Here is a 25,658-nt window from a genome sequence, read left to right as displayed (position 1 = left end):
TGACTGTTAATATCAATATGTATGCCTGTAACACTCAAGTTTTCCAGCGCCCCGTTACTTCAGGATTCAGAGCGCGATACAAATAATAAACAAAATACAAAATTACAATATCTGTCGGTTTGTGTTGAAGATTGGGTAATCCCCATGTGTCCAGTTCACAAGCAGAAAACACTACAAGTTGTGTTGACTCCATCGGTATAAAGCCATTTGATTTGGATTCTAAATTAATCTATCATTTTACAACAGCGTGATTTGGACTTGGGATGATTGTTCAGCAGTTTAGTTGCTTTTTATAAGAAAGATGCTTCAGCCCCTGATGAATGTTCAGCATTTCATACGTTAAGAACTGAAACATAACATTTTGTGTTGGGTGTCTGTGCATATTAAAGGGTGTGCTATTAGGAGTTGATTTTCTACCACAGGAACTGTGTGTTTATTTTGCTGAAAAAAAGAATTCAGGAGTATTTTACTATTTGTTTATTTTTTGTAAATGGTTGTGAAAAGTGATTATCTAGGTGTTGGGTACATGTAGTTAGGTATTTTGTGTTAAAAGAATGAGATTTTATGATGCAATTTATACGTATTATTGATGAGTTGATGGTGAATTACTGAATCTCATTTTCTTTTGAAAATCATTCTTTTAGTTCCTATTTTTTATGTAATTTGTGATACAGAATAACATTGATATTTTGAATTTTGTTTCTGCGGGTTCCTTTCTCTGCACACCTCAACATTGATCCATTCTTGATTTGATTTGTTGTTTGTACCTTAATGTTGCCATTCCCAATGTTTGTACATTTCACTGTAGTAACCATAACTCTTTTTTATGCTAAAACATTTCCATTGATATTGTAAACATTGGGTAATGTCACTTTCTACTAACAAATATTTTTATTTCAGCTTATTGTATAAAGTTCTGCCCAAACACATAAAGGGCTGTGAATGAACTCCAGTGTCGTTATTGGCTTTTCCTTTTCTCTATCACATTGATATTCTCTTTATTCAGTAATTTAGGCTGATCTCCCTTTCTGAGCAGCGACTTGTACCCATTCATATAGTGTTCCTAAGGACACACTCTCAGGACTGACCCTTAGAGCAGATCCTACAGTAGCACATACACAGACCTCTTTTGGGAGATCGGGGTTCCCCTTCTATCAAGGAAGCACAGGGATCAAAATTAAGATTGGATAAGCAGGATCTAAAAGCAGCTCTTGGGTATCCAGCATTAACCAGTGACTAGGAGTTACCACTGGGGAACGAGGAGCAAGTACACAGCGCTCTGCAAATCTAACTTCCACATAAGATGCAAACCTATAATATTGTCCATTATTAATAACCCGTTATGCTTTAAATGTTGTATATATGTGTCCTAATATTTATTTATCGATTGTCCCAAACTCACATTGGTGTGTTAGTTCGGCATCAGTTGGTCTTGAGATGCCAAAGTAGCTCCTGGGAGCTGTTGGTGCCAAGCAAACCAGGCTCTTGTACTCTACAAGCAGGAGCTAAATAGCTCTCAGCTCCCCTCAGTTTCGAACCCAGGAAGCAGAGCTTAGATCTGGTTTGGGAGACAATTTCATAAACCCGCATGCAAAGAAAATTGTGAACCCTCAAGTGGGAGATTTCAGGTTAATTTTGTTGGCAACATATACTTGACTCCCGTCTTGGAGAGTCATGACAAGAACTTTTATAATAATAATAATTTGGCATTTATATAGCGCTACGAACCCTCAGGTATCTGAGCGCTGCTTATTATTACCCACGGTGTGTGGTGCTCATTTATCGACCTCGGAAGGATGAAAGTCGTACCTGCGTCAGCAAGCTCTGCACAGATGTCAAAGCGAGGGCTTTACTCGCTGTGCTATCGGACTGGCTATGACCTTTATTTGATAGTCCTTACATCATTCGTCTGAACCTAAATTACAGGGACATTTGACCTTGTTGACCTTCATTCTCTGCAGAGCTGTGGCAATTGGCACCTTAGCTCACTGTTTAGGTAGTAAATCCAACATCCCTACCACTGTCTCGTTTGGGCCCCCTGACTCGCGCAGCCCAAGTCCCATCAGAGGCTTTGGCCACAATATTGGTGACCAAGTCTCTCTCTTGGTGGGCTTGTGCACATTTTCAGAGAGTTCTCTCCACAGTTCTCTTGTGGGAGGGCAGGATAGTGGTGGTGCCATCCTCTAACTGCTGGCAAATGACCTTAGAGGAGCTCCTCAAGTGGGGGTCTTGTGTAGTGTTTCCTTCAGTCTCTCCCTGTCTGAACCGCTAGGGAGCAACTGCAGCATGTCTGGACTGTGCTTCTGATATGGAGACTCTGTGCAAACCAAAAGCTTGAGCTCCCTTTCCGGGCTGGCATTTACCACCTCCTCTGTCCAATGGTGTTTCCCTGGCAACTAGTCCCTCCCAGGGTCTTACTGGCCTACCAACTACTGTAGCAAGAACCTTATTGCAGTTCTGCCACAAAAGGGGCATGGGGCTGCTGAGTCCACCTTCAGACAGGAACTGCTCACTGTAGATTGTGGAGTTACCACGTAAGCTGCCAGCATCTCTCTAGCCCTCATTATAGTGCTAGGCGCGGGAATTTAGTGTAGAAAGGACAAGGGGAGCTGCATGGTAACCCAAACAAAATTATGTAGGCTACACCTTCGTCTCTCATGCTCGCAATCTGCCCTCTTCATCTCCCATCCCTGTGGTCTGCCCTTTCTGTCTTCCACCCCCTTAATATATCCTCTCTGCATCTCCTATCCCCAGAGTCTGTCCTCTCGTCATTTCACTTCCTAGAAATCTGCACTATATCCATCCCTGGTTTCATTCCTCCCCTGTTTTCAGTCCTCAGAGTCTGCCCTCTCTCATTCTCCCATCCCTGGTATCTGCCCTCTCTCATTCTCCCATCCCTGGTATCTGCCCTCTCTCATTCTCCCATCCCTGGTATCTGCCCTCTCTCATTCTCCCATCCCTGGTATCTGCCCTCTCTCATTCTCCCATCCCTGGTATCTGCCCTCTCTCATTCTCCCATCCCTGGTATCTGCCCTCTCTCATTCTCCCATCCCTGGTATCTGCCCTCTCTCATTCTCCCATCCCTGGTATCTATCCCCTCTCATTCTCCCATCCCTGGTATCTGCCGTCTCTCTTTCTCCCATCCCTGGTATCTGCCGTCTCTCATTCTCCCATCCCTGGTATCTGCCATCTCTCATTCTCCCATCCTTGGTATCTGCCCTCTCTCATTCTCCCATCCCTGGTATCTATCCCCTCTCATTCTCCCATCCCTGGTATCTGCCGTCTCTCATTCTCCCATCCCTGGTATCTGCCGTCTCTCAGTCTCCCATCCGTGGGATCCCCTCTCATTCTCCCATCCCTGGTATCTGTCCTCTCTCATTCTCCCATCCCTGGTATCTGTCCTCTCTCATTCTCCCATCCCTGGTATCTGTCCTCTCTCATTCTCCCATCCCTGGTATCTGTCCTCTCTCATTCTCCCATTCCCGGTATCTGTCCTCTCTCATTCTCCCATCCCTGGTATCCACCCTCTCTCATCCCACGGGTATTGCAGCCTGCAAGGTCGCAGCAATGTGTGGGATGGGTCAAAATGCAGGTCTTCTTGAGGTCTAGTGGGTATCACCAGGCTCTGGGTCAGGGTTGTCGTTTTCAGTCCCCAGGTCGATTGTAAGGAGGGGCTACAGTGGGCTCCGGTTACACAGCAGGCTCTCCGGTCGCTGGAAATTGTTTCAGCCGCTTTTCCTTCAACATCCTCTTTGTTTTCAGTTCCAGTGGTCGACTTGTCTTCAGCTTCCAGGGTCACGGTATTTAAATCTACAGCACAACTTCTGCATTCTCTCCCTGCATTTTACAACAAGGGACGGACCGGTTGTTCAATCGGGACAGCCAGCCCCCCACTGAGATTTGTCCCCATTCAGGCGAGGAGGAGGACAAAGAGCTGCAGAGTTTTGGACTCCTCTCTCGTGTTCCTGTCTTCACAGGCTGACAGGAGCCTGGGCGGGGAGTCCAGGGGGCTCCCGCCAAAGATAAAAATCACACAAAGGAATTTCCCGCCCTGGATGTCAGGGGAAGGAACAAGAAAGGACGAACACTAAAATGGCAAAAAAAAGAAGACTGTCCATTTTGGTATAATGAGCGCCCTTGGGTGGCTTTAGTGCAGCTGTGTTACGCGGTAAAGGTGCACCAAATGAATACAAGGTATCACTGCCACCAGCCATTGAAGGTAAGCTTGTCCCTGTAACAGAACTGTTACAGTTGTAGTGTAAAACTGGATACATTGTATCTCCCCAGCACTCCACATAAGGTGGGGTGTGCTGGATTCACCAAATAAAATGTAAAAGAGATTCAAAGATCCTTTCTACCCTTGAGAACTGTAGTTCTCTCAAGGTTAGCCAGAAAGCGGAGCCAATAGGGCAACCCACCAACAACAGGCACTTATTGCCAAAAAGTTGATAAAGAGGATAACTTTAAAAAGACACTATGGAGAGTCTAAAAAAGATACCCATAAAAAGAGTAAACGATTCTGGGAGTGTGTAAAAAGGTTCCCACTCACACAGGGCAATCGGCGGACAAGGAGCAGAATTCCTACAAAAGAAAATAACAGTCTACAAACCAACGAGACCCCTCCGATCAAGCAGCGAAATCCACCTGGAACTCAAACCATACCTTAAAACTTGGAGGCACCTCCTTCTACCACTTAGCCGCAAAAACCTGGAACAACATCCCAAATGAAATAAGAAACACCGAAGATCACCTAAAATTCAGGAAATCACTAAAAACCTGGCTCTTCAACACCACAGACTAAAACTGAAAACCGAAACAGGAAATAGGATGATGAAACTGGAAAGGACACGAACAACCCCGAACAGACAGGGAAGCTCCCACGGTACCTGGACGGGTGACACCGGATAGACTGGAACACAGACGACACGCACGGAGACTGAGTCAACTACCCCAGCCAATCCCACCAAAACTTTTGCCCGTCCCTTAGCTACTGCCAGGTACCACAGTGTTGTGGAATTGTCGAGATATTGGCAATCACCACACTACCTGAGATGTTGACATTGGCAGGTGAACTGGCCACAGGAGTATGAAGGGAGGACAGGGGGGGGCTATGAGAGAGCATGATAGAGGTGGGGGCCAGAGAAAGGAACCTTGTATGCCAGACGGACCTAGATCAGGACAGAGCCACACCAGGAGAGACTACACAAGCCGAGCGCCTCAATTCAGCATCGAGATGCAAACTAACCAACCCTACTAACAATTTCCCCTTCTGCATACACCTCTCAAACTCCAAACCAAACACAACCAAAACCTACAGCACAACAAACCTCACAAACTTCACTACATTGCAACAACAAAACAAAAACACACATAGTCTCGCACAACAGTACACGACGACTACCGGCCGTAAACACCCCAGGCCCAGCCAACGGACCCACTGGGCTGAGGCCGCCAACAGCACATCACTGCTCTCTTGCACTTTTCCTGCTTCCTCCCACTAACTCAACCTCCCCCCCTCTTTCAGAGCCGCCAGAGCGCCAGGGGACCACTCCGGTGGTGATAGTGCGTGGTACAAATGTCCTTTAACATTAACATCCCTGGGATCTCCTCTCAATCTCCCATCCCTGGTATCTGTCATTTCTCATTCTCCCATCCCTGGTATCTGTCATTTCTCATTCTCCCATCCCTGGTATCTGTCCTCTCTCATCCCTGGGATCCCCCCTCATTCTCCCATTCCTGGTAACTGCCCTCTCTCATTCTCCCATCCCTGTTACCTGTCCTCTCTCATTCTCCAATCTCTGGTATCTGTCCTCTCTTTCTCCCACCCCTGATATCTGCCCTCTCTCATCCCTGGGATCTCCTCTCAATCTCCCATCCCTGGTATCTGTCCTTTCTCATTCTCCCATCCCTGGCCTCTGTCCTCTCTCATCCCTGATATCTGCCCTCTCTCATCCCTGGGATCTCCTCTCAATCTCCCATCCCTGGTATCTGTCCTTTCTCATTCTCCCATCCCTGGCCTCTGTCCTCTCTCATTCTCCCATCCCTGGCCTCTGTCCTCTCTCATTCTCCCATCCCTGGCCTCTGTCCTCTCTCATTCTCCCATCCCTGGCCTCTGTCCTCTCTCATTCTCCCATCCCTGGCCTCTGTCCTCTCTCATTCTCCCATCCCTGGTATCTGTCCTTTCTCATTCTCCCATCCCTGGCCTCTGTCCTCTCTCATTCTCCCATCCCTGGCCTCTGTCCTCTCTCATTCTCCCATCCCTGGCCTCTGTCCTCTCTCATTCTCCCATCCCTGGCCTCTGTCCTCTCTCATTCTCCCATCCCTGGCATCTGTCCTTTCTCATTCTCCCATCCCTGGCCTCTGTCCTCTCTCATTCTCCCATCCCTGGCCTCTGTCCTCTCTCATTCTCCCATCCCTGGTATCTGTCCTCTCTCTGCCTCTCATTCCAAGAGTCTGCACGTTCGCCATCTTATCGCTGAAGTCTGTGATTTCTGTGTTTTGTTCCCAGGGTCTGTGCTCCCTGCAGGCTGAGGCCACATGTTTCGGGCCCATGCTCCAGCCCCGTAACTTGTGTACACATTGTATTCCAGTTCTCCATCCGTGTAGCCCCCCGACCCATATTCTGTCGTCGTGTAATGTGTAGGAGGCAGTGTCTGCCTCCTGGGGGTTGTAGTGATGTGCCCTGAGTTGTAGGACCCTTCGAGAGGTTACTGCCCCTTGTGCAGTTTTTTTTAGCACTTGCTGTCCCGCAACGCTTTCTCACTTTTCTTCTCGGATCTCTCACAGGTTTGCCACAAAGGAGCGGGATGGCCTGCTGCTGTACAACGGGCGCTTCAACGAGAAGCATGACTTCATTGCCTTGGAGATCGTCCAGGAACAGGTGCATCTCACCTTCTCGGCAGGTAGGATTTCCGGTTTCCACGGGTGCACAATGTTATGGGGTTTGGATAGCGCCCCTCTGCAGTTTATACAACTTAATGGCCCTCTACGGGATCTTGAGTCCCAAACTGCCCATGTAACATGGGCTCTTTTCGTGCAAAGAGAAGGCAAAGAACCCAGTTCATATAAGGGGCATCATGTGAGCATAGGGAGGAATGTAAGGCTGGTGAAGGGCCCAGTAGTTTAATTTAATGTAATTGTTTTCTTTTTTATAACGCACCTAATACCACACCTGAGTTTGGTTTCTAAGCACGGATCCGGGATTCGAACCTCTGTTGCTCAGCGTGGTCTTGCTTCCAAGACACGTGCGTTGCCCCTGTGCTATCCTGAGCAGAGGCCTTAGTTTGAATGAGGTAGGGGAAAATGCATATTGGGAGAAAGGGGAACCTTGTTTGCAATAATTTGAGTGAGGGTCTCTTGTTGAGTCAGGCTGTTGAAGTGCACAATATGGGATGAGGCCACCGAGTGAGTGAAGCTGGTAAAGGAGTGTAGTGTGACGGCGGGAAATGGTGCAAGTGACGGGGACCGTGGGAGCGAAGCCTATAGTGGCAGTGAGAATAGTCAAGGGCGCAATTGGAGGGTATGGCAAAGTGTGAGTGAGGGGCACAGGGTGACTGTGGTGGGTAACAGACTCTGTGAGCGACTGAGTAGTAAGCAGCAGCTTCTCAGGACCAGATAATGTACTGTGCACCTGTTCTCGAACCCAGACAGGCAGGGAGGATCGCTCAGGGGCAATCTGCTCACCTCGGAAGCAAGACACCTGCAGCAACACAGGTTCGATCCCCGGGTCCGCGCTTAGAAACCTTTGGGTATTAATCACGTTATAAATAACCTATCGTATCATATATCATATCAGAGGAAATGACCGATAATCAATATTTCATTAACATCGTTCTTTGATTGCGCCTCTCCCTTTCTCTGTAGCTCCTTCTGGGTAGCCTCCTCTCCTTGACCTTAAAAGTAACTTTCCCCTGCCCTGGCATGAATGAGTAATGTCACCAATGCCTAGGTGCAATTGGGAATGTTGTGGCCTGGTTCTGTTCTCGCCATGTGCTGCACCAGCCCGCTCTTCCTTGTTTTCACCGCCACCTTCGGCAGGAATTGGACTGGCGTGTGCGGAGGGCCTTTGCCGTTAGATATGAGGCACACCAAACCTGGTCGCTTCTTGCTCTTCCTGCAATCTGATTCCCGCGCAGGTCCGGGGCATCACAAGTTCTTGGCATAAAAGGTCTCATGTGCAGGAATCCTGATTGCTCTTGTCCCTTACTGCATCCCACTGGCCTTTCGGGCAAGTCCCCTATGTGCTCTTTGCAGTCATGGGTGGGACCCATCTCACTATTTCGCTATACTGTTCGTGCGGGGCCGCTTGCTCTTGTGAGGCTGGCATCCGTGTTTCTTTGGGCCCATCAGTAAACATTTAGTTTTCACTGTTCAAAACTGGTATGAAACAGAAGTAATAGTAGGCTAGAATGTACCCACCTAGAAAAGTATTGGGAACACACAACATCTCCCCTGGTAAGAGACAATGGAAATAAACCAGGGTCATCTTTTTCTGTTGTCCGATGCCCAATCCTCTTCTCTAAGTTTGTAAATACCTGTGTTGGGCAGATTGCCTAAGGTATCTGATAAACCCACCAAGATCCAGAAGACCTGATTTCCCTGGTAAGCGATGTAAATTATTTGTGACCTTCACCAATCGTGTCCTTGTTGTGGTGGTGGTGGTGGGGAAGACTCCATGAAGGGGTCCAAGAACGTGAGGCCTTTTCAGAAAACACCAACATTGGTAAGTGCATGATAACCTAATTGCAAACACAGTTAAAGCCACCCTGAAGGGAAAGATTCCCATTTATTCTGAAGAGTGGAGCGGGGAATGAGTCTTAGAAGCAGACCATAAATGCATTCCTACCACCCCCATCTGTTCTCGGCTGTTTCTGGAACCACCACTCTTCTTTCTCAGCAGGGTCTTGTTCCTGTGCCACTATGGCTGTGGGAATCCTGGGGTCTCACTCCCGTCTCGGCTTGTTCTGGACTCTCGCCACCCCCCGCCCCCTTTCAGGTCAGTTCCCCCTAACTCCTTTACCACCCCCACAATGTTCCTTTTTTTATGATCTTGATGATTCAGTATTATCTCTCCACACATTTCTATCCCACTTAGCCCACACTCCTACCTCTTCTCCAAATAGAATATCGCCCAGTGATAGGACGTTTTCCATCATGCTTGTGTTGGTGTTTTTGTTCAAAGCATCATTCTGCTATCACCAACAAACTATAAAATACCAAAAATACGTATTTATATTTTTGTATGTGAGACAGGAGGAGATGGAATTCAACATCCTTCTTCAAGCACACTCAAATACTAGAGATAAACAAGATGTTTGATTTTGATAAATTTATAACGCACACGAAACTGACAAAACCGTATAATGGCGCAGACAATTTTTTACTTAAAACACGTAGCAAGTATTATATTCATAAACATATTCTGAACAAAGATAAGGCTGTGACCAATCCCGGATGACTAAAATTTTATTTAAACAAGAGGTTTTTAAAGCTTTTCGGAATTTAAGCAGGGAATCCAAGTTCCTGATTTCCCTGGTTAGGCTGCTCCATAGTCTAGGACCATACACGAGAATCTTCTATCCCCTCCAGACACAAATGTAAATGAGGGGATAATTGATAGTGCTTGGTCACTTGAACGTAAACTTCTGGGTGGTTGATAATACCTGTCCTTAAGGTAATCCGGTGCCATGGTGTTCAGACATTTGAAGACCAGACAAGTTATTTTAAATTTTATTCGGTCTTCAACTGATAACCAGTGGAGAAGCCGACAAAGGGGAGAAACATTAGAAATTTTATTTCATCCATAAATCAACCTGACTGCTGCATTCTGTGCTCTTTGCATGTGATCCCTTTGTGGGGATATTGTTAACCATAAAGTATTGCAGTTGTAAAACATAGTGCTGATGCTTTGAATGTTCATCGTCCTAGCCATGTGAGGGGAGATTTTTGTCTGTAGCATTGTCTTAGGTCTTCAGTTCCGTTGATAAAGTTACACTACCTACTTGAATGTCTAGTGCAATAACCTCTCCAAGTGCGTCTGCGTATCTAAATCCTATGCAGGCAGCAAAAATACTGTTACGGGTAAGTAACTGACACCTCCTCTTCCTCATCATTGAAAGGAAGTCTCACCTAAAATTTGGGAGGGCTGACTGGAAAACTGGGATGCACCTATTTCCAGTCAAGGATAGCATGTCCCTCTGACCCCAGTGCACAAGTGGTGCGTCCTTAACGACAAATATCTCTTTCTGGTGGTTGGAGGACTGAGACAAAGAGGGCAAGGTTATTGTAGGAAAAGGGTAATCATTTTAAAAAAATCTTTAACCCAGCCTGCTGTTCAATAGTTGCTGGTGACTAGTTGTGCATGGGTACGTTTGATGGGTAGAAATGCTGACCAGTAAGTTACTTGTATAGTCAGCATTATTCTATGAAGGTCATTCAAAAAGTGGACACATTTGGAAAAAAGTTTATATTTGTTTTCTCAGAAAAATGTTATTTGAAACACAAAATTTAAGATGAAAATCAGAAATCTTTTCAATCTATCTAAAGGCTTGCCAATCAAAGGTTTCTCATTGCTAACTTGAAATTAGGGTATTGTCAAAAAGCTCTTACACTAGCCCATCTAAAACCCCAAACTCCAATTATTGCTACATTTCAATGAAAAAGATGCTATCCCTCTGCATGCTAATCACACTTTTATTGAAATGCAGACAGGCTTTTTCCTAGTGAAATCGAGTCGGAAACACACATATGGCAACCAAAAACAGAAACAAAGTTTAGGTAAAAACAATCACTTTCAATAAAACCAAAACTGAAGGGAATCAAAACCGAAAAGTGATGTTATAAAAATGTAATTATTGTCCTTACTTTGATGCTTGGCCATTTGTAAATTACCAAACCTGTCACTGGTGAGGCTTCATATCATATTGCCTGGTAGCACACCACTGTTTCTTATTAGTACATAGTCTCTAAAGTCATACATTATAATCGTGCATTACCATGTGTACTGTCATCTGAACTCTTTTTTTCAGTGTAATAGCTGTAAATGCAAACTCATGAATCAATAGTTGGAAAATACTTCACATTTTGTTAAGCTAAATTGGAAGGCGGGGTGTTAGAAAAAGTAATGGGGTTGACATTATTTAGATAAACAGATTGCAGTGAATTAGGATTTCTGTAGAATGTACGGAATTGACAAGGACCCCCAAATATGTCAAAGTCAAAATACTTCCATGCTTACAAATTTAGGTACTGACAGACTTCTGTTGACAAATAATGGAAGTCGTGTCAAGTGAAGTCAAGACTGGTAGAATGGTTTGGCGGCTTTCGGGAGTGGAAGTCCTGTTCCAAACACGTTGTAACCTATTGAACTCTAGGACTTCCGAGCACCTACAGGTTCTTGGCTTGCTTCACATTGAACCACATTGCAGGTTTAACTAAGGCACAGATAATAGTACACATTATATGGTGCACTAAACAGTTTTTTCATGAAAATAATATGGCGATCACATTTGGGCTACCCGTTGAAATGAGAAGAATGTGAACACCAGCCAAGCCAAGACGCCATTACCTGTTTCATTAAGCGGAGCAGTGAAGTTGATATGCAGACAAGACCAGAGAGAAACCGGACACTAGATTGGGGATTGATTCGAAATTTAGGAAATTGATTTCCTATAGGAGATTTCGGACCTTTTAACTGATGGAAAATGAATGGTTGAGGTGTACTGGATATATGCTATTTACGAACGTTGGTAGCATAGGCTCCGATATCAGTGGTTGGTAGAGAAAATGCCATTAAAAGTGCCCTTACGGTCTGCCTATATATAGATTGTTCCAGAATTGTTCTTTTTTTTTCTCTTGCAGGCGAGTCCAGAACCACAGTTTCCCCCTTCATCCCCGGTGGGGTCAGCGATGGCCAGTGGCACAGCGTCCAGCTGCAGTACTACAACAAGGTGAGGCGTGTAGAGGTGCCAGTCCCACTTGTACCTTCTGAGAAGCACTCGATTGGGCGAACCCTTCAGGGGGTCAGGATGTAGCGTTGACTAAAGAGTATTCTGGATCCTCCAGATACAGGTTCCTGTGCGAGGGAGAGGTTCTCTGGAGCCCTCGGGGCTCCATGGCTTGTGAACCGGGCACCATTAACCTCGGGCAGTACCTGAATCTGAGATGTTCACTCTGCCTACATGTGTGATTCCGGGTGTTGGGCGCCTGCAGGCTCCTTTATTTTGGTGACTGATTGAGGCAGTGTTTTTGGGTGACAGTGCATGGTATGGCTTGGATCATCTCTTAGCGCCTGGTTGCCTTTAGTGGTGGTTTTGGTGTTCATGAAAGAATCCATATAGAGGACTTGGCTTGGAAAATCCTACTTAGCAGTGCAGTCTTCAGACCAATCCTGCTCAGGTGGGTGAGATCACACTCCAGGCTCATCCGTCCTTGGCCTCCGGGCTTAGACCACCTCCATGGGTGGCCATTGTGTGGCCGTTGAGAGGACAATTCCATTAGAAATAAAATGGGAGATGATGTATATGACGATTGAAGTATGGGACCAGTATTCTACCCAGAAAATATTCCAAAGTAAGGGGCAGGCGTAAGGGCTACCTGGGTGCTGCAGGGCACATTCGTGTTTGTGTTGCCGTTGATTATAGTACACTCTTGTGGACTGAATAGACACAATTGCATGGCCTGCAAAACAGGATGGAAATTTGTAGACTTGAAAAGATAGTGGGTTAATTCCAGCAGAAAACACATTGCGGAACATTGTGGTGCAGTAGCACCGTTATTGCTGGGGTAATGCAGTTTGAGGCTGAGATATTCGTTTAAGGGTTTGACTAGATTTCTTTTTTTTTTCTTTTTTTCCCAAAACTTTATTTATACATTTAAGACCTTACAGAAGCAATAGAACATAATACAATACCTCAAATGTACAAGGTGATACTTATTCACCCATAATTTCCTAAATTAATCTCTAAGAAGTAATTGACTAGATTTCTGCATGCACTGGCAACATTGTGTTTGCCTGCAGGGCTAGATTACCAAGCATTGGCAAAGCTAACAAGTCTAATTTTTTTTTAATGATGCAGCATTCCCATATGCCTAGCTGAAGACATGATACGCCTGGGGGCAGTTTCAAATGCACAAGCCCTGCCATCTGGATTGACGCGCACTGACAGAGCGGTGTGGGGTCCCAGATCTGAAGAACAGCTTTTTAAATGACAAGAACATTTTTAATTGCCTGATTTCTCAAATTAAGCAATTAAGGAGGCGTCCGTCACAGCTGCCCGGGGCCTGTTAATTGCATGAAATGAATTGTCTGGCACAAGCAGATTATTTTTGGGAAGATTTCTACACAGAGCCCTGTTCCGCCCTCTCCCACTGGAACTAGATCCATCGCTTCGCATCCCCCCGCACCTCCGCCCACTCCATCCTGCCCACGCCTGGGTTGACACCCCATATGCCAATTTCTATACGTTTCTTCAGCTAGGTGGATTGTCTGGCAGAGCCCAGCCCAGCGCTGTGGCTACTCCGGCGCATCCAGCCTGCCTAAAAAAAATACTGGAAAAATGTGAAACTTTTGAAACTAAGCAATAGGAGGTGGGAGAGTGGGACAAAGGGAGAAGAGGACCACGTGCCTGGAAACACTTAGATTTACCGTGGGTGGGTGGTAACAAAACCAGGCCTAATAATAAAAGCAGAGCATCGATCGCTTATTGCTCGGCCTCCGCTACTGAAGCAAAACATTCAAACCCAGAAAAGAGAAAGAGGGAGAACGAGAGCTAATTTGCGAAAACAAGGCCGTAATGCAATGATGCACTAAGGGTTTATTTTATTTATTTATTTTATTTTGTTTATTGGGTATTTATAATGCACCTATACAGATCAAAGGCACAACAAGACAAGGGAGTGGGGCAAAAGGAGGACAAAAGAAAAACGGTCCTACTAGGCCTTTTGACATTCGGATTGTGCAAGTGCAGTAAAAAGAAGTGCAGGGGGCAGGGGAGAGTGGGAAGTGCCGGTCAGGGCGGAAGTCCCATGAGAGAAATCGAGTGCCAGGGGAGGCAAGGTGGATAGAGCCAGGGGAAAACTGAGTGCAAGGGAAGGAAGATCCACGAGCTAAGTGCGAGGTAAGCGGTTGGAAGGGCTACAAGGGTACAGGCCCAGTGAGGCACGTGCAGGTTGAGGGGGCGGGGAGTCAGAGGAGGCCAAGTGCAGCGGTAGACTGGATCAGGGGGGGCCTGATGCCCTGTAAGTATCTGAAGGAATAGGCAGCCAGTCAAGAGGCAGATATGGACACTAGGGGGGAGACAGAGAGAGAGAGAGAGAGAGAGAGAAGGAAGAAGAGAAAAGGAAGTTTTTGAGAAGCTTCTGGAACTTAACGAGATCCAGCTCAAATCTGAGATGGACACAGAGGCCATTCAAGAGGGAGGCTCCTGCGGAGGGTAGAGATTTATCCTGACTCTCTAATCTGCATAGAGTTAGAGCTACATGACCAAAGGGCTCCAGCAGGGAGGTATTTAGGGAGAGAGAGTTGGATGTAGAGGGGTCTCAGGCCCCAGAAAACCTTGTGGATGATACAGAGGGCCTTGAATTTGATCCTCGCAGCAACCAGGAGCCAGACAAGAGATTTTAAGGCTGTAGAGATGCAGTCTGTGGGCTTGAGGCCATGGATAAATCTTGCTCTCCGGTTCCGGATTAGTTGTAGGGGGCGAAGGGGGAAGTTGGGCAGATGGAGGAAGAGGCTGTTGCAGTAGTCCAGCCTGGAGAGGACCAGAGCTCTGGAGACATTGAGTTTCTGGGGAAAGGTGAGGATAGGGAGAATGCCTTTGAGGAGGTGCAGCTGAAAGAGGGCCTTCTTGGCAAGGTTTATGATGTGAAGAGAGAAGGAGAGAGGTAGAAAATGACACCAAGGTTTTTTTTGCCACACAGGAGGGTGCCCATGGAGGATGGCAAGAGTGTGGGTGGGAAAGAGGGAGCAGGGGTCCGATGAGAAGGATCTCTGTTTTACTGGCATTAAGGCAGAGATTGTTCGCAGTGCACCATGCCTGAATAGCAGACTGGCAGTCAGAAATGGAAGAGGAGGAGGCAGCGGAGGGAAGCTTGAAGGAGAAATGCGTGTCATCCGCATAACTTTGCATGTTAGGAGAGAATGTGGAGATCAAGTAGGCTAGAGGGGCCGGATAGATGTTGAGAAGCCAAGGCCAGAGGATGGAGCCCTGAGGGACACTGCAGGTGGAGAGAAAAGAGCCCAGTTGAACCTGGGAAGGCCGGTTCGAGAGGAAGAGGTCAACCAGTCCAGATCCGTGATGCCAAGGGTATCACAGAGCCGATTTATCAGGGTGGCATGATTGACCGTATCAAAGGCAGAGGAAAGGTAAGGAAGGATGAGAACAGATGGAGAGCTGGAAACGAGACTAGAGAGGAAGTCTTTACGGGTATTCAGTAGAGTAGTTTATTTTCCTCTGGTAGCTCTGAAGCCAGGCTGGTGTTCGTGAAGACAACCAACAGATTCAGTGTGGTAGATCAGCTGGGAGATGGCTAGCTTCTGCAAAAGTTTGTCCAGGAAAGGGGTAATGGGGATAGAGCGGTAGTTTGCCGGACAGGAAGGGTTGGCAGAAGGATTTTTGAGGAGAGGGTGCACAAGGGCGTGCTTGAGGAGTGAGGGGGAGGATCCAGTGGCAAAGGAGTGATTGCAGAAATTGGCCAAAGTTGGAGCGGTATCCAGTAAAATTTTCAAAAACACATTTTCAAAATGCCTTTTTTTCAAAACAAAAATGCCGGAAAAAAAATCGGATGTTTTTTTGTTCTTTTTTTTTTTTTTTTTCGTTAGTAAAAGTGTCTATAAAAAAATTGGGTTTGGGGGGGGAACCCCCCATTTAAAAAATAAAATAAAAAAAAAACATGCAAAAATGTGTTTTTCCCAGCATTTTGGTGTAAAACAAAAATGGCATTTCGAAAATGTGACGTTTGAAAAAGTCACTATAAACCAGCTGGAGCAAGGGAGACAATGTTATCCTTGATAGTTCTGGAGGAGCAGGGGAGCGCCTGTTTGGATAAGACTTTCATAGAGCAGACCTGTCTAGAAACCTCATCAGGTGTTATGGGAGAAAAGGAGGAGAGTAGGATGGGAGAGGGGGTGGGCAAGGGAGGCCTTAGAGCCCGTGAGGGAGAGGAGAGGAGAGGAGAGGAGAGGAAAGGAGAGGAGAGGAGAGGAGGATGTCCGAGTTTTAGAGATGAAGTGAGGGGACAGAGCAGTGCAGAGGGGAAGTGGAGGGGGGCTGCTGGTTGGATTTAGCTCCAAGGTGAAGCAGAACCTAAGCACAAGAGGTGAGATCTGTTTCCTAAATTAAATTCATATTATTGAAGAGTTCATGGGTATATTGAAAACATGTGTGCATCTGCGGCCAGCAGTGCTCCATATAAGATTTGGAAGTAGGAGTATTTTACTCCCTATTTTTTAAAGTTGGTAGTAAAATGATTGTTAATCGAGTAAAAATGAAAGTCAAATTCCTAATGAGAGTATTTTTCATAAGCGTGTAAAAATGTTACTGGAAAACGGATGTTTTGGTAATTATTTCTTTGCACCTAGTTATTGATGCACATTAAAAGATACATGTTAACTTCTTTCGATCAGGCATTTATTATAGTAGTTTGCGCCTGTGGTAGTATGTGCATTATTGGTCCAAACCTATCCATGGAGCTGTGTGAGTGAAAACTGGGGCACGTGGTTCTATGTGTCTGTTTTTTATTTTTTGTTGGCACTATTGTTACTACCTATTTTTATTTTTCAGGAGTATTTGCCTATTTGTATGGAGTAAAAGCAGCCAATAGACCCTTTATCTGTAGGACTGGCAGCCAGGATACTAAAAGTTGGGATGATGTTGGTTGGGTCCGCTCCCGCCTCTGGGCTGTTTCCTTTGCTTTTCTCTGCCAGCAGGCCTGGCATAGGAACGTTGCTTAAGAACCGAAAATCCTCAGCAAAACCAAACCTTTGTCCACTCCAGACCAAGCCTTCCTGTGGCGCCCCTAGTCCCTCTGCCTTTACCCTCGGATCCCCTTACACCACAGGTCTGCAACCTTTGGCTCTCCCGGTACTTTGGACTACAACTCCAATCAGCTCTAGCCAGCAATTTCAATGATGAGTTATCATAGAAGTCATAGTCCGAAACATCTGCAGAGCTGCACTTTGCAGGCCCTGCCTTACACCCTTCTCCAACGCATCCTTTTACATGTGTAATGTTACTGATATGTATTTTTTCGTTCCCATGCCCCTTAGCATGACATTTTGCTGGGTAATACCTGCATGCCAAAAGCCCTTGCTACCCTTAATTGGAAAAGATATGGCGGTGATGGGACATATGGGCTGCTGATCTCAAGGGACCTGATCTCGACTGGCACTAGCAGTGTGCAGCGCCATTCCCAGTCCCTCCCTCCCCGCTCTACTCGGGAGGATAGCTCAGCGGCAACGTGCTCGCCTTGGAAGCAAGACGACACAGAGCAATGCAGGTTCGATCCCCAGGTCTGCGCTTAGAAACCTCTGGGAATTATGCGCGTTGTAAATAACCTATCATATCATATACCCTCCAGACTGTGGGATCCAGCCCTCGGAATGACTAAAGGACAGTAGAGCAAACAAGCTTTGACAAAGCAAACCGGTCTGGCTTTTTCTTTGAAGTGAAACCTTCTGTATCTTAAGTATGTCTCTTACATGTTATTAGATTATAATTGTGTATGCCATTTTCTTCCAATAAGCAAAATTGTTCAAGATCTGTTATGCAATATTTATGCCACGCCCATCACCGCCGTAGTGGTTTTACGGCACCTGGCCTTTTCCAAAAGTTGGCAGATTGTCCCCCTACCAGGGTGTTGCCAGGACTGTGTGAAGGAAGGGGAGGTGGTGAAACATTAGACAATGGAATGACCAAATCAGGGCAGGGAAATATTGGGGTGATTGGGAGGGGATATGGTTGTTGAGGTAGGCATGCGCGTTTCTCAAATATTATATGTTATTGGTAAGCATGAGTCTAGGGCTAAGGAGCGCACTGCTCGGTTTAGAGCAGAGTTTTACTGCCTGATTCATGGAATTATTTGCGTTAAAAATGCAGATTTGCGCACCTTTCTGCCCGAAAATCCCCATACTTCAAACAGGGATTTTTCGGGCAGAAAGGTGCACAAATTTGTGCCGCCAGCTGTCTCTGTGTTTTGGTGGCCATGTGTCTTCCGCTCTCTTGTGCGTTTCTCAGCAGACGAGGCACTGCGGAGGGGTTTGGACTCTGTTGTCCTTCCCCAAAACTATGAGTCTCTGGGTGGTTGTCGGGAGATCTTCAACAGTTGAGGCATTTACTTTGTACATGGAAAAAAAAAACAAATTGAGAAATGACCCAATTTTTGGGACCAGAAAAACGAATGGTACTTTTAGCTTTTTTAACTTTGGTTTTTATATAATGCGGGGGGAAGCCTCCTGCACCTTCCTTCTGAACCCCCCACCATAACTTATCCCCTTACCCCACCAATTATTTACCTTACATATACCTAAATACTATTTTCGGTCAAATAAATTGGGTGATTGCTCATTCTTTTTTTGTATTAAGTTATTTGTATGGATTCGAAAAAGTCTAGGAAAAGAAGCCTGGTTGAGGGAGTGGGGAGGAAAGAAGAGGAGTTGCGCGAGAGGGGAGGTTGAAAGGATGAGTAAAATGGCAAAGAGATGGAGAATGGATTGAATAAGAGTAGCGGGGGAAGAAGAGAGCAAAGGGCACAGGGGCTGGGAGAATATAGATCGAGGGAGGGGGATGAGAACAGCAGAGGGTTGGGAGTTAAAATGGAGGAATGGGAGAGTGCAAGGAGCAGAAGACAAGAACAAGTTAGGAGTTCAGGGATTGAGGGCGATTATAGAAAGAGGGAGGAGGCACAGATGGCCAGTGTGAGTGCGAGAAGCAAGGAGAGCACGGATTGGGGGTCATGAAGATGGAGGCGATGAAGAAAGATAGTGACCCGAGGAAGACAAACAAGGAGAGAAAGGAGTAAAATGGATGCTGAGGGAGACTAGTGATAAAGAAGGGGAACCCCGTGAGACACCAGCCAGCTGGGGAGAGGAGAGAGAGGCGGGGAGAAGGGGGCTAAGGGGGAGATTTAATGTGGAAGAAGGAGGAGGCGAGACTCAAGCGGGCAGCAGGACAGAGGTCTAGATGGATGCCTTGAGGAGATTATAGATGGGGTGCTGCGGTGGACATCAGTGGTGTGGAAGAGTGGAAATTAGAGGGGGGTGTGGGTAGAATAGGGGTGATGACAGGAAAGAGAAGCTATGGGTGGAAGAGAATCGTGCATTAGAGAAGGGGGGAGGAAAAAGGAGAAAGAGAGAAGCCTGGGAAGGAGAGAAAGGAGGTCATGAAAGAGAATAAAATCGCAGGTTGGGAAAGAGATGCATGATGGGTAGGTAAATGGGAGGCATGAGGAGAGAGGAAAGAAGCGAGGGGGAGGAGTGCCACCGAGGAAACGAGAGCGGCAGAAAGAGAGTGTGGGTGGCATGGTGGGCAGAGAGCAAGTGGGCGAGAGTTGGCAGCTACACTACGGATGGGATTAGTCAGACAGAAGGGGATGGAGGGAAAGAGAGCATGGATGAAAGGGCTGGAACCGTGGGACGTGGAGCGGCGCCATGGAGCAGCCCCGTCGCCTTTGTGGGGCATGGCCCTTGCTGTGCAGAATCTGGCTCCCAATACGTCTGTTTGTGTTTGCCAACTGTGCCCTGAATGTCAAAAAGCCCAGGGGCCATTGTGCGTCAGGGGTTTCTGAGCCCCCACCCATTTCACTTTGGCGGTGGGGAGACTAGCAATGATAATTGGGGGGAGCGCCTTCTTCTTTCAGCACCAAAGGGCAGAATGGGGGCAGGGCTTAGGAACTGCTGCCATGGCCAGCCACGGCCTTCAGTCCTCTACTGCTATGGCTGGCCTTGGACAGTAGGCCTTCACCACCTGCTGCCACGGCCAGCCACGGCCTTCTGTCCTCTACTGCTATGGCTGGCCTTGGACAGTAGGCCTCCACAACCTGCTGCCACGGCCAGCCACGGCCTTCTGTCCTCTACTGCTATGGCTGGCCTTGGACAGTAGGCCTTCACCACCTGCTGCCACGGCCAGCCACGGCCTTCTGTCCTCTACTGCTATGGCTGGCCTTGGACAGCAGGCCTCCACAACCTGCTGCCACGGCCAGCCAGGGCCTTCAGTCCTCTACTGCTCTATTGCTATGGCTGGCCTTGGCCTCCACTACTATTCTCTTTGAGGGCCGCACAGCTCACTCTTGTTTCCCTGAGTGGCCTCAGTCCTCTGCCGACTCCGAGATATGAAGTACTCTGTTACGGCCAGACTCAGTCCTCCGTCCACTCCGAGGGTCCCTGTGCTCCGTTAGGGCCAGTCAGTCTCAGTCCTTCTCTCTCTGGGGGTTGCTGTGCTCTGTTGCCATTGCCAACCTCAGCCCTGCATCCTCTCTGAGGGCAACAATGCTCAGTTGTCATGACCAGCCTGTGCTTTGAGGGCTGCAGAGCCTACCACCTCTGTTGCTATGGCCGGCTTCGGCCTCAGAGCAGCCTAGGGTACTGAGATTGTCCCAGAGACTCTGGGAGTTTTGAGCTTTTCACTGGGATCTCTGGGATTTCTGGTATACCGAAAAATCTTTTGGGGATGGGGCTGTGGGGAGGAGGGAAAGGGAGGAGCCATGCTTTGATCCATTACTGGGATTCGAACCTGTGTCCGGCGATAGCACCATGATGTCAAGGAGCATTAAATTCCCTGAACTACCTTGCCAGCATACTGTTTCAGAAAGTATAGAAGTTCTGTGCAAATTATGTGGTGTGAAGGGGGGCTCAAATAAGCCAGGACATCATAGCATTCACTTGCACAAAAAAGCAGTGCTCAGAGGATGCCTGTTACTTTAAAATACATATTACCTAACTAACACACGTTACTTTGTATTCTGGTGTTAATTATTCCGCCACGAAGGGGCCACTACAGCTACAATTATCCGCGTGTAGCTTAATATTTTTGATGCAGTGGGGCTTATGTACTTGCAAGTTGGTTTATTATGTTTGTATACTCTTCAGGTAATCTCTTTAAAACAAAGTATTCTTGGACCTCACTCATTGAGCACATTTCACCAAATAGACCACAGAAAATATGCTGTCAAATCCCTTAGTGACTGGTCTCACATCCTGGCTTCACAAATTAACATGTGTGATGCTGGGCAAATCAGCTCACCCTTCTGTGCCTTATCCATACGATTTCAAACGTGAACTACATAAGCCCCGTGTTTGCACGAATTTGAGGATTGATGTAATTAAACAGAACACGTGCGCGCGTGTATATATCTCGGGTACACACACACACACACTTTTGTATTACTCTAGAGTGAAGAAGTGGTATCGTTTTGAATACATCTGGCGCTGTGTATGTTCCATAGACTGCCGAAGTCTCGCGGTTTTTGATTTTCAGATGTCGGGAGGTTTGGTCAGCCTTCAGACCGTCTCGAGGGCCTCGACGCTACCACTTGTTGCCATGGCGGCCCCAGAACTCTGCTCGAGCTCCTGTTGCAGGGCCTTTGCCTAGACCTCTGCATTCGCCCCTCTATGCCACGCGTTTGCCAGCGCAGTCGCCTAAAACGTGCTTTCTCTTGTGCAGCTTTTCATCGGCCTAATCTAGTGCAAACATCCAGCCCTGTAATGCAGGAAGATAACTTCCGCCTTAGAGAAAAGGACCTTTCAACACAGCAGAATCACACCCTTGAAATTCTTCCATCCAATGGTACAGATCTGGCAGCACGTCGCTGCCAGGTCAAGATTTAAGGATAGTGGTTTTGAAAGGGTATTAACATTGTTAGATTGGTTTTCCCTGTATGCACTGTACATGCCTGCAGTCATTCATTGGCAGGGCTGTCGGAAGCTGTTGTGAGGCCTGGGGCAAAACATTTGGTGAGGCCCCCTTACAATTTTTTGCACTCGGCAGCGGCGGCACATCCGCAAACAGGAGACTCGAGAAATCTACCCTTGAGTTTGTGTGCAGGATCCAAATATGGTTTATTACTACAACTCCAAATCAACTACAGCAAAGTTAGATTTCTCTACTGAAGAAAGGTTCATGCCAGACTAACTTTTTTATCATATGAATAAATATATATAAGATGGCATGAGCTCTCCACTGCGCCACCTCCAATTCTCTGAAGGTCAGTCACTTTTCCAAGCAAAGAGTTGAGGGCAGATCTCTTTCTTCGGCTGTGGCCTCCCCCTGGAAACAGCCTCCCGGCCTCGCTGAAACTTGAGGAGAACCATCTCTGGTTCTGGAAGCACCCCAAGACCTGTCTCTTTGCTTCTGCCTTCTCTCTTCCTCTCCCTTGCTGATCACCTGCCTGATCCATGCAGTGGTCACCTGGTCAAGCTCTGAATTCGGGCCCGGGTCCCTGCCTGTCCTGTTGCAATCCCGCACTGCCTCTTGGCTCCCCTGCACTTGTAGTCTGTATTTGTAACCCTACAGTCCCCGCTCTTGCTCTTATTCTCCACCCCTTGGCTGCACTTATGAGTACCCACACCTGCCACCCGTTGGCTGTGCTCTTGTTTCTCCTTTATTACTGCACTTCTGCATCCTACCCCACCCTTGGCACTTCTCCCCTCCCCCCTTCCCTGCTCTTGCGCGATCTGAATGACACACGGCCTAGTAAGATCTGTGTTTTGTCCTACTCTTTTGTTTCTCCCTCCTTGCCTTATCGTGCCTAGAAACACTTGTAGACAGGCACGTTTTAAATGCCATATCATATCATTAAGGAGCACTCTGCCCCTGTGTGCACATTAAAACACACATCATACACAGTGACAAATTATGTACAGTGGAGGCTGGTACATTTTTGAACTTGAAAGGCTTAAATATTTGTGCCAATTAGGCAGGATCAACAGAGCACAATGAGGGAGCCCAAGCCAAACACGGGTTGCTTGAGGAGGGGTGTCACTCCCAAGAAAATGTTTGAAACATTGGGTTGAAAGTATGCATTTTAGAGCACTTTCTTTGAAAAATTGGGTAGAAATCCATACAATTTGCAATTGGTTTTTTATGGACGCACTTGGAAATTCCCAATAGTTGCAAATCACACATTGTGCATAGGAACATTTTCCAATACATTTCATGCCGCCTTTCCACGCGAGATATGCTAGTATACAAATATATTCTTGCTGGTTGTTCTAATTATGTCGATGCATGCTGCATCAATATATGCCAGTATTACCATGTACAGACTCCTAGCCAGTAAAAATGCCATGCCACAGAAAGTATATCCAGGCTGACTGTGTACGTAAGTGTTATTACTGGCTAGATTGGCCTACATTCAGTGTGGGCCAATTTAGCCAAGTAGTATGTTTGCTTTAACCTTGATGCATAGTCCTGTGTATTGGTATTAGCTGGCCATTGATAGTGCCAGTGCAAACTGGTTTCAGTACCTGAACATCTAATCCTGGTAAATGCCTAAAACTCATACACAAGCCAAAACCTATTTTTTTTTAAACTTCAGCGAAAGACACACAGGGTGTTTTTAAATTGAGTGGCCAAAGGCAGACCTGATTAAGACATTTTTATTACACCAGTTGCGTGTTTACAACTCCAATGAAGTCATGAACTCTCAGAGGACTCCTTTGAGGAAACACTTGCAGGCACATTGAGGGCAAAGTTTGATGGCAAGGCATGTTTAAAGCTAGCTCAAAGAGTTCTAGTGAGGAGGTGTTTTGAGTGGGGAGGGCAGGAACTGGGTGAGAATTGCAGTATGGATTAGCATGGCCATGGGAAGTCATTTCACTGTTAGCACCTGCATTCATATCCATACATTTTTAGGTAATTGAAATCGTGATGTGGGGTTAGCACTTGCATGCTAGGGGAGTGATTAGAAGGGAAGTGGAGGCATGAGACATCTCATTCTCACAGCAGTCCTTAAGTGTGATGTTTCAGAAATGAAGGCAAGAGGTAGCTGCTTGTAACATTGAAGCTTCACCAGAATAGTCTCATTCGAAATGTGGAAAGATGTTAGGTACACCCACACAAGGAAGTTTGCCCCTTCCTCACAGCCTCTGACGTTAGCGCCTCTCCCAACATTTGAAGTGTTAGTCCCCTCTCCCCCCTGACATTTTAGCCTAGGTGCACCACTGATGCCATGAACCCACCCCTTAATGAAGTGGCCCCCAGGGCGGCTACATTTAGGCGTGGTGCTGAACACACACTCACAAAAAACACTTTCACCCATGCAGTCATCCACCAGTTACACAACTCCATACATGCATGTATACATAAAACCAAACACAGCATTGACACAAACACCAACATGCACGCATGCATTCATACATACACATACTAATTTAATTTAAATACACATATACACTTTTAGTTTAAAATAAAAACACTTACCTTACCTCCATGCACCCTTAAAAAGCAACCACGCAGCCGACACGTAGACATGCTGCCTGACAAGAGGGAACTCATCTCCCATCAGTCAGCGTGATCACGCTGACAACATGAACACACTGGCTGACAGGAGAGGAGTCCTCTCCTATCAGTCAGCGTGGTCATGCTGAGCAACGTGAACACACGAACTGACAAGAGAGAACTCCTCTCCCATCAGTCAGCGTGGTCACGCTGAGCAACATGAACACACTGACAAGAGAGAACTCCTCTCCCATCAGTTAGCGTGATCACACTGACAACATGAACACACTGACTGACAAGAGAGAACTCCTCTCCTGTCAGTCAGCGCGGTCATGCTGAGCAACGTGAACACACTGACTGACAAGAGAGGACTCCTCTCCCATCAGTCAGCGTGGTCACGCTGACAACATGAACTCACTGACTGACAGAAGAGGGGCCCTCTCTTGTCATTCAGCATGTCCACGTTGTCAGCTGAATAACGGGAGTCAGCAGAGCTCACTTCTGAGCCCTGCTGTCTCCCCTTATTTTGCTGTTTGTTGCGGAGTCAAACGGCTTCGCAACAAAAAGCAAAATCATTGCAGGGGCAGAGAGCAGACAGCACAGTCCCCCGTGTGAATAATGGACACTGGAGACTGTGCTGCCTTCCACTTAGGAGAGGGGGCCGCGAGGCCCCTGCAAGTGCGAGGCCCTGGGCAGTTTGCCCCCCCTGCCCCCTCCTAGTGACAGCCCTGTTCATTGGTAGTGCTGTCCACTGCTCTTTACATAACTGGTGGTAATGTTAGGGTGACCAGACCGGGAAGGCCTCCAACGTAGAAGTAGGACTATAGTTTTAGCGGACATAAAGACAAAAGGACTAAAATGCACATTGGACTCCAATTAAACTGTAGTGCTACGTCTATGTCGGCGGCCTTTTCCATGCAAAGTACGTGCTTATTAAAATCTCATTGGAGGTGAGAAGCCATGGAGGAAGAGGGAGAGTGTGAAAAACAATCAAACGCAATCATGAAGAGCCGTGCCCAGCACAATTGTATTTATCCAAGAATTCCTAGCAAAAAACTAGACATTAGCCCGACATCCTTCAAAGTCTGAGACATGATTTTAACAGTTAAAAAAGTCTTGGTATGCCAGGGACCCAAGGGTAAAATACTGGGACAGTCCCGGCAAAACCAGGACGTCTGGTCACCCTAGGTAGTGTTCTGTGTGTCGTGTGTCTGGTTTGATTTCTGT

At 46.8% G+C, this 25,658-nt stretch overlaps 1 protein-coding gene across 2 annotated transcripts in view; it reads left to right on the top strand.

Annotated features, from left to right (window-relative positions):
- Positions 1–25,658, top strand: part of CELSR2 (cadherin EGF LAG seven-pass G-type receptor 2) — a 449,058-nt gene that overhangs the window by 252,191 nt on the left and 171,209 nt on the right. For both annotated transcript variants that reach the window (XM_069633658.1, XM_069633657.1), the window contains exons 4-5: positions 6,787–6,902; positions 11,860–11,948. In XM_069633658.1, the coding sequence (XP_069489759.1) occupies positions 6,787–6,902; positions 11,860–11,948 (205 nt within the window). The remainder of the gene's footprint in view (positions 1–6,786; positions 6,903–11,859; positions 11,949–25,658) is intronic.

Source organism: Ambystoma mexicanum, chromosome 13, assembly GCF_040938575.1.
Source record: "Ambystoma mexicanum isolate Mex_15411 chromosome 13, UKY_AmexF1_1, whole genome shotgun sequence".
NCBI classification, from domain to species: Eukaryota; Metazoa; Chordata; class Amphibia; order Caudata; family Ambystomatidae; genus Ambystoma; species Ambystoma mexicanum.
The sequence above is the reverse complement of the archived record's forward strand: the minus strand, read 5'-3'. Positions and strand labels throughout refer to the sequence as shown.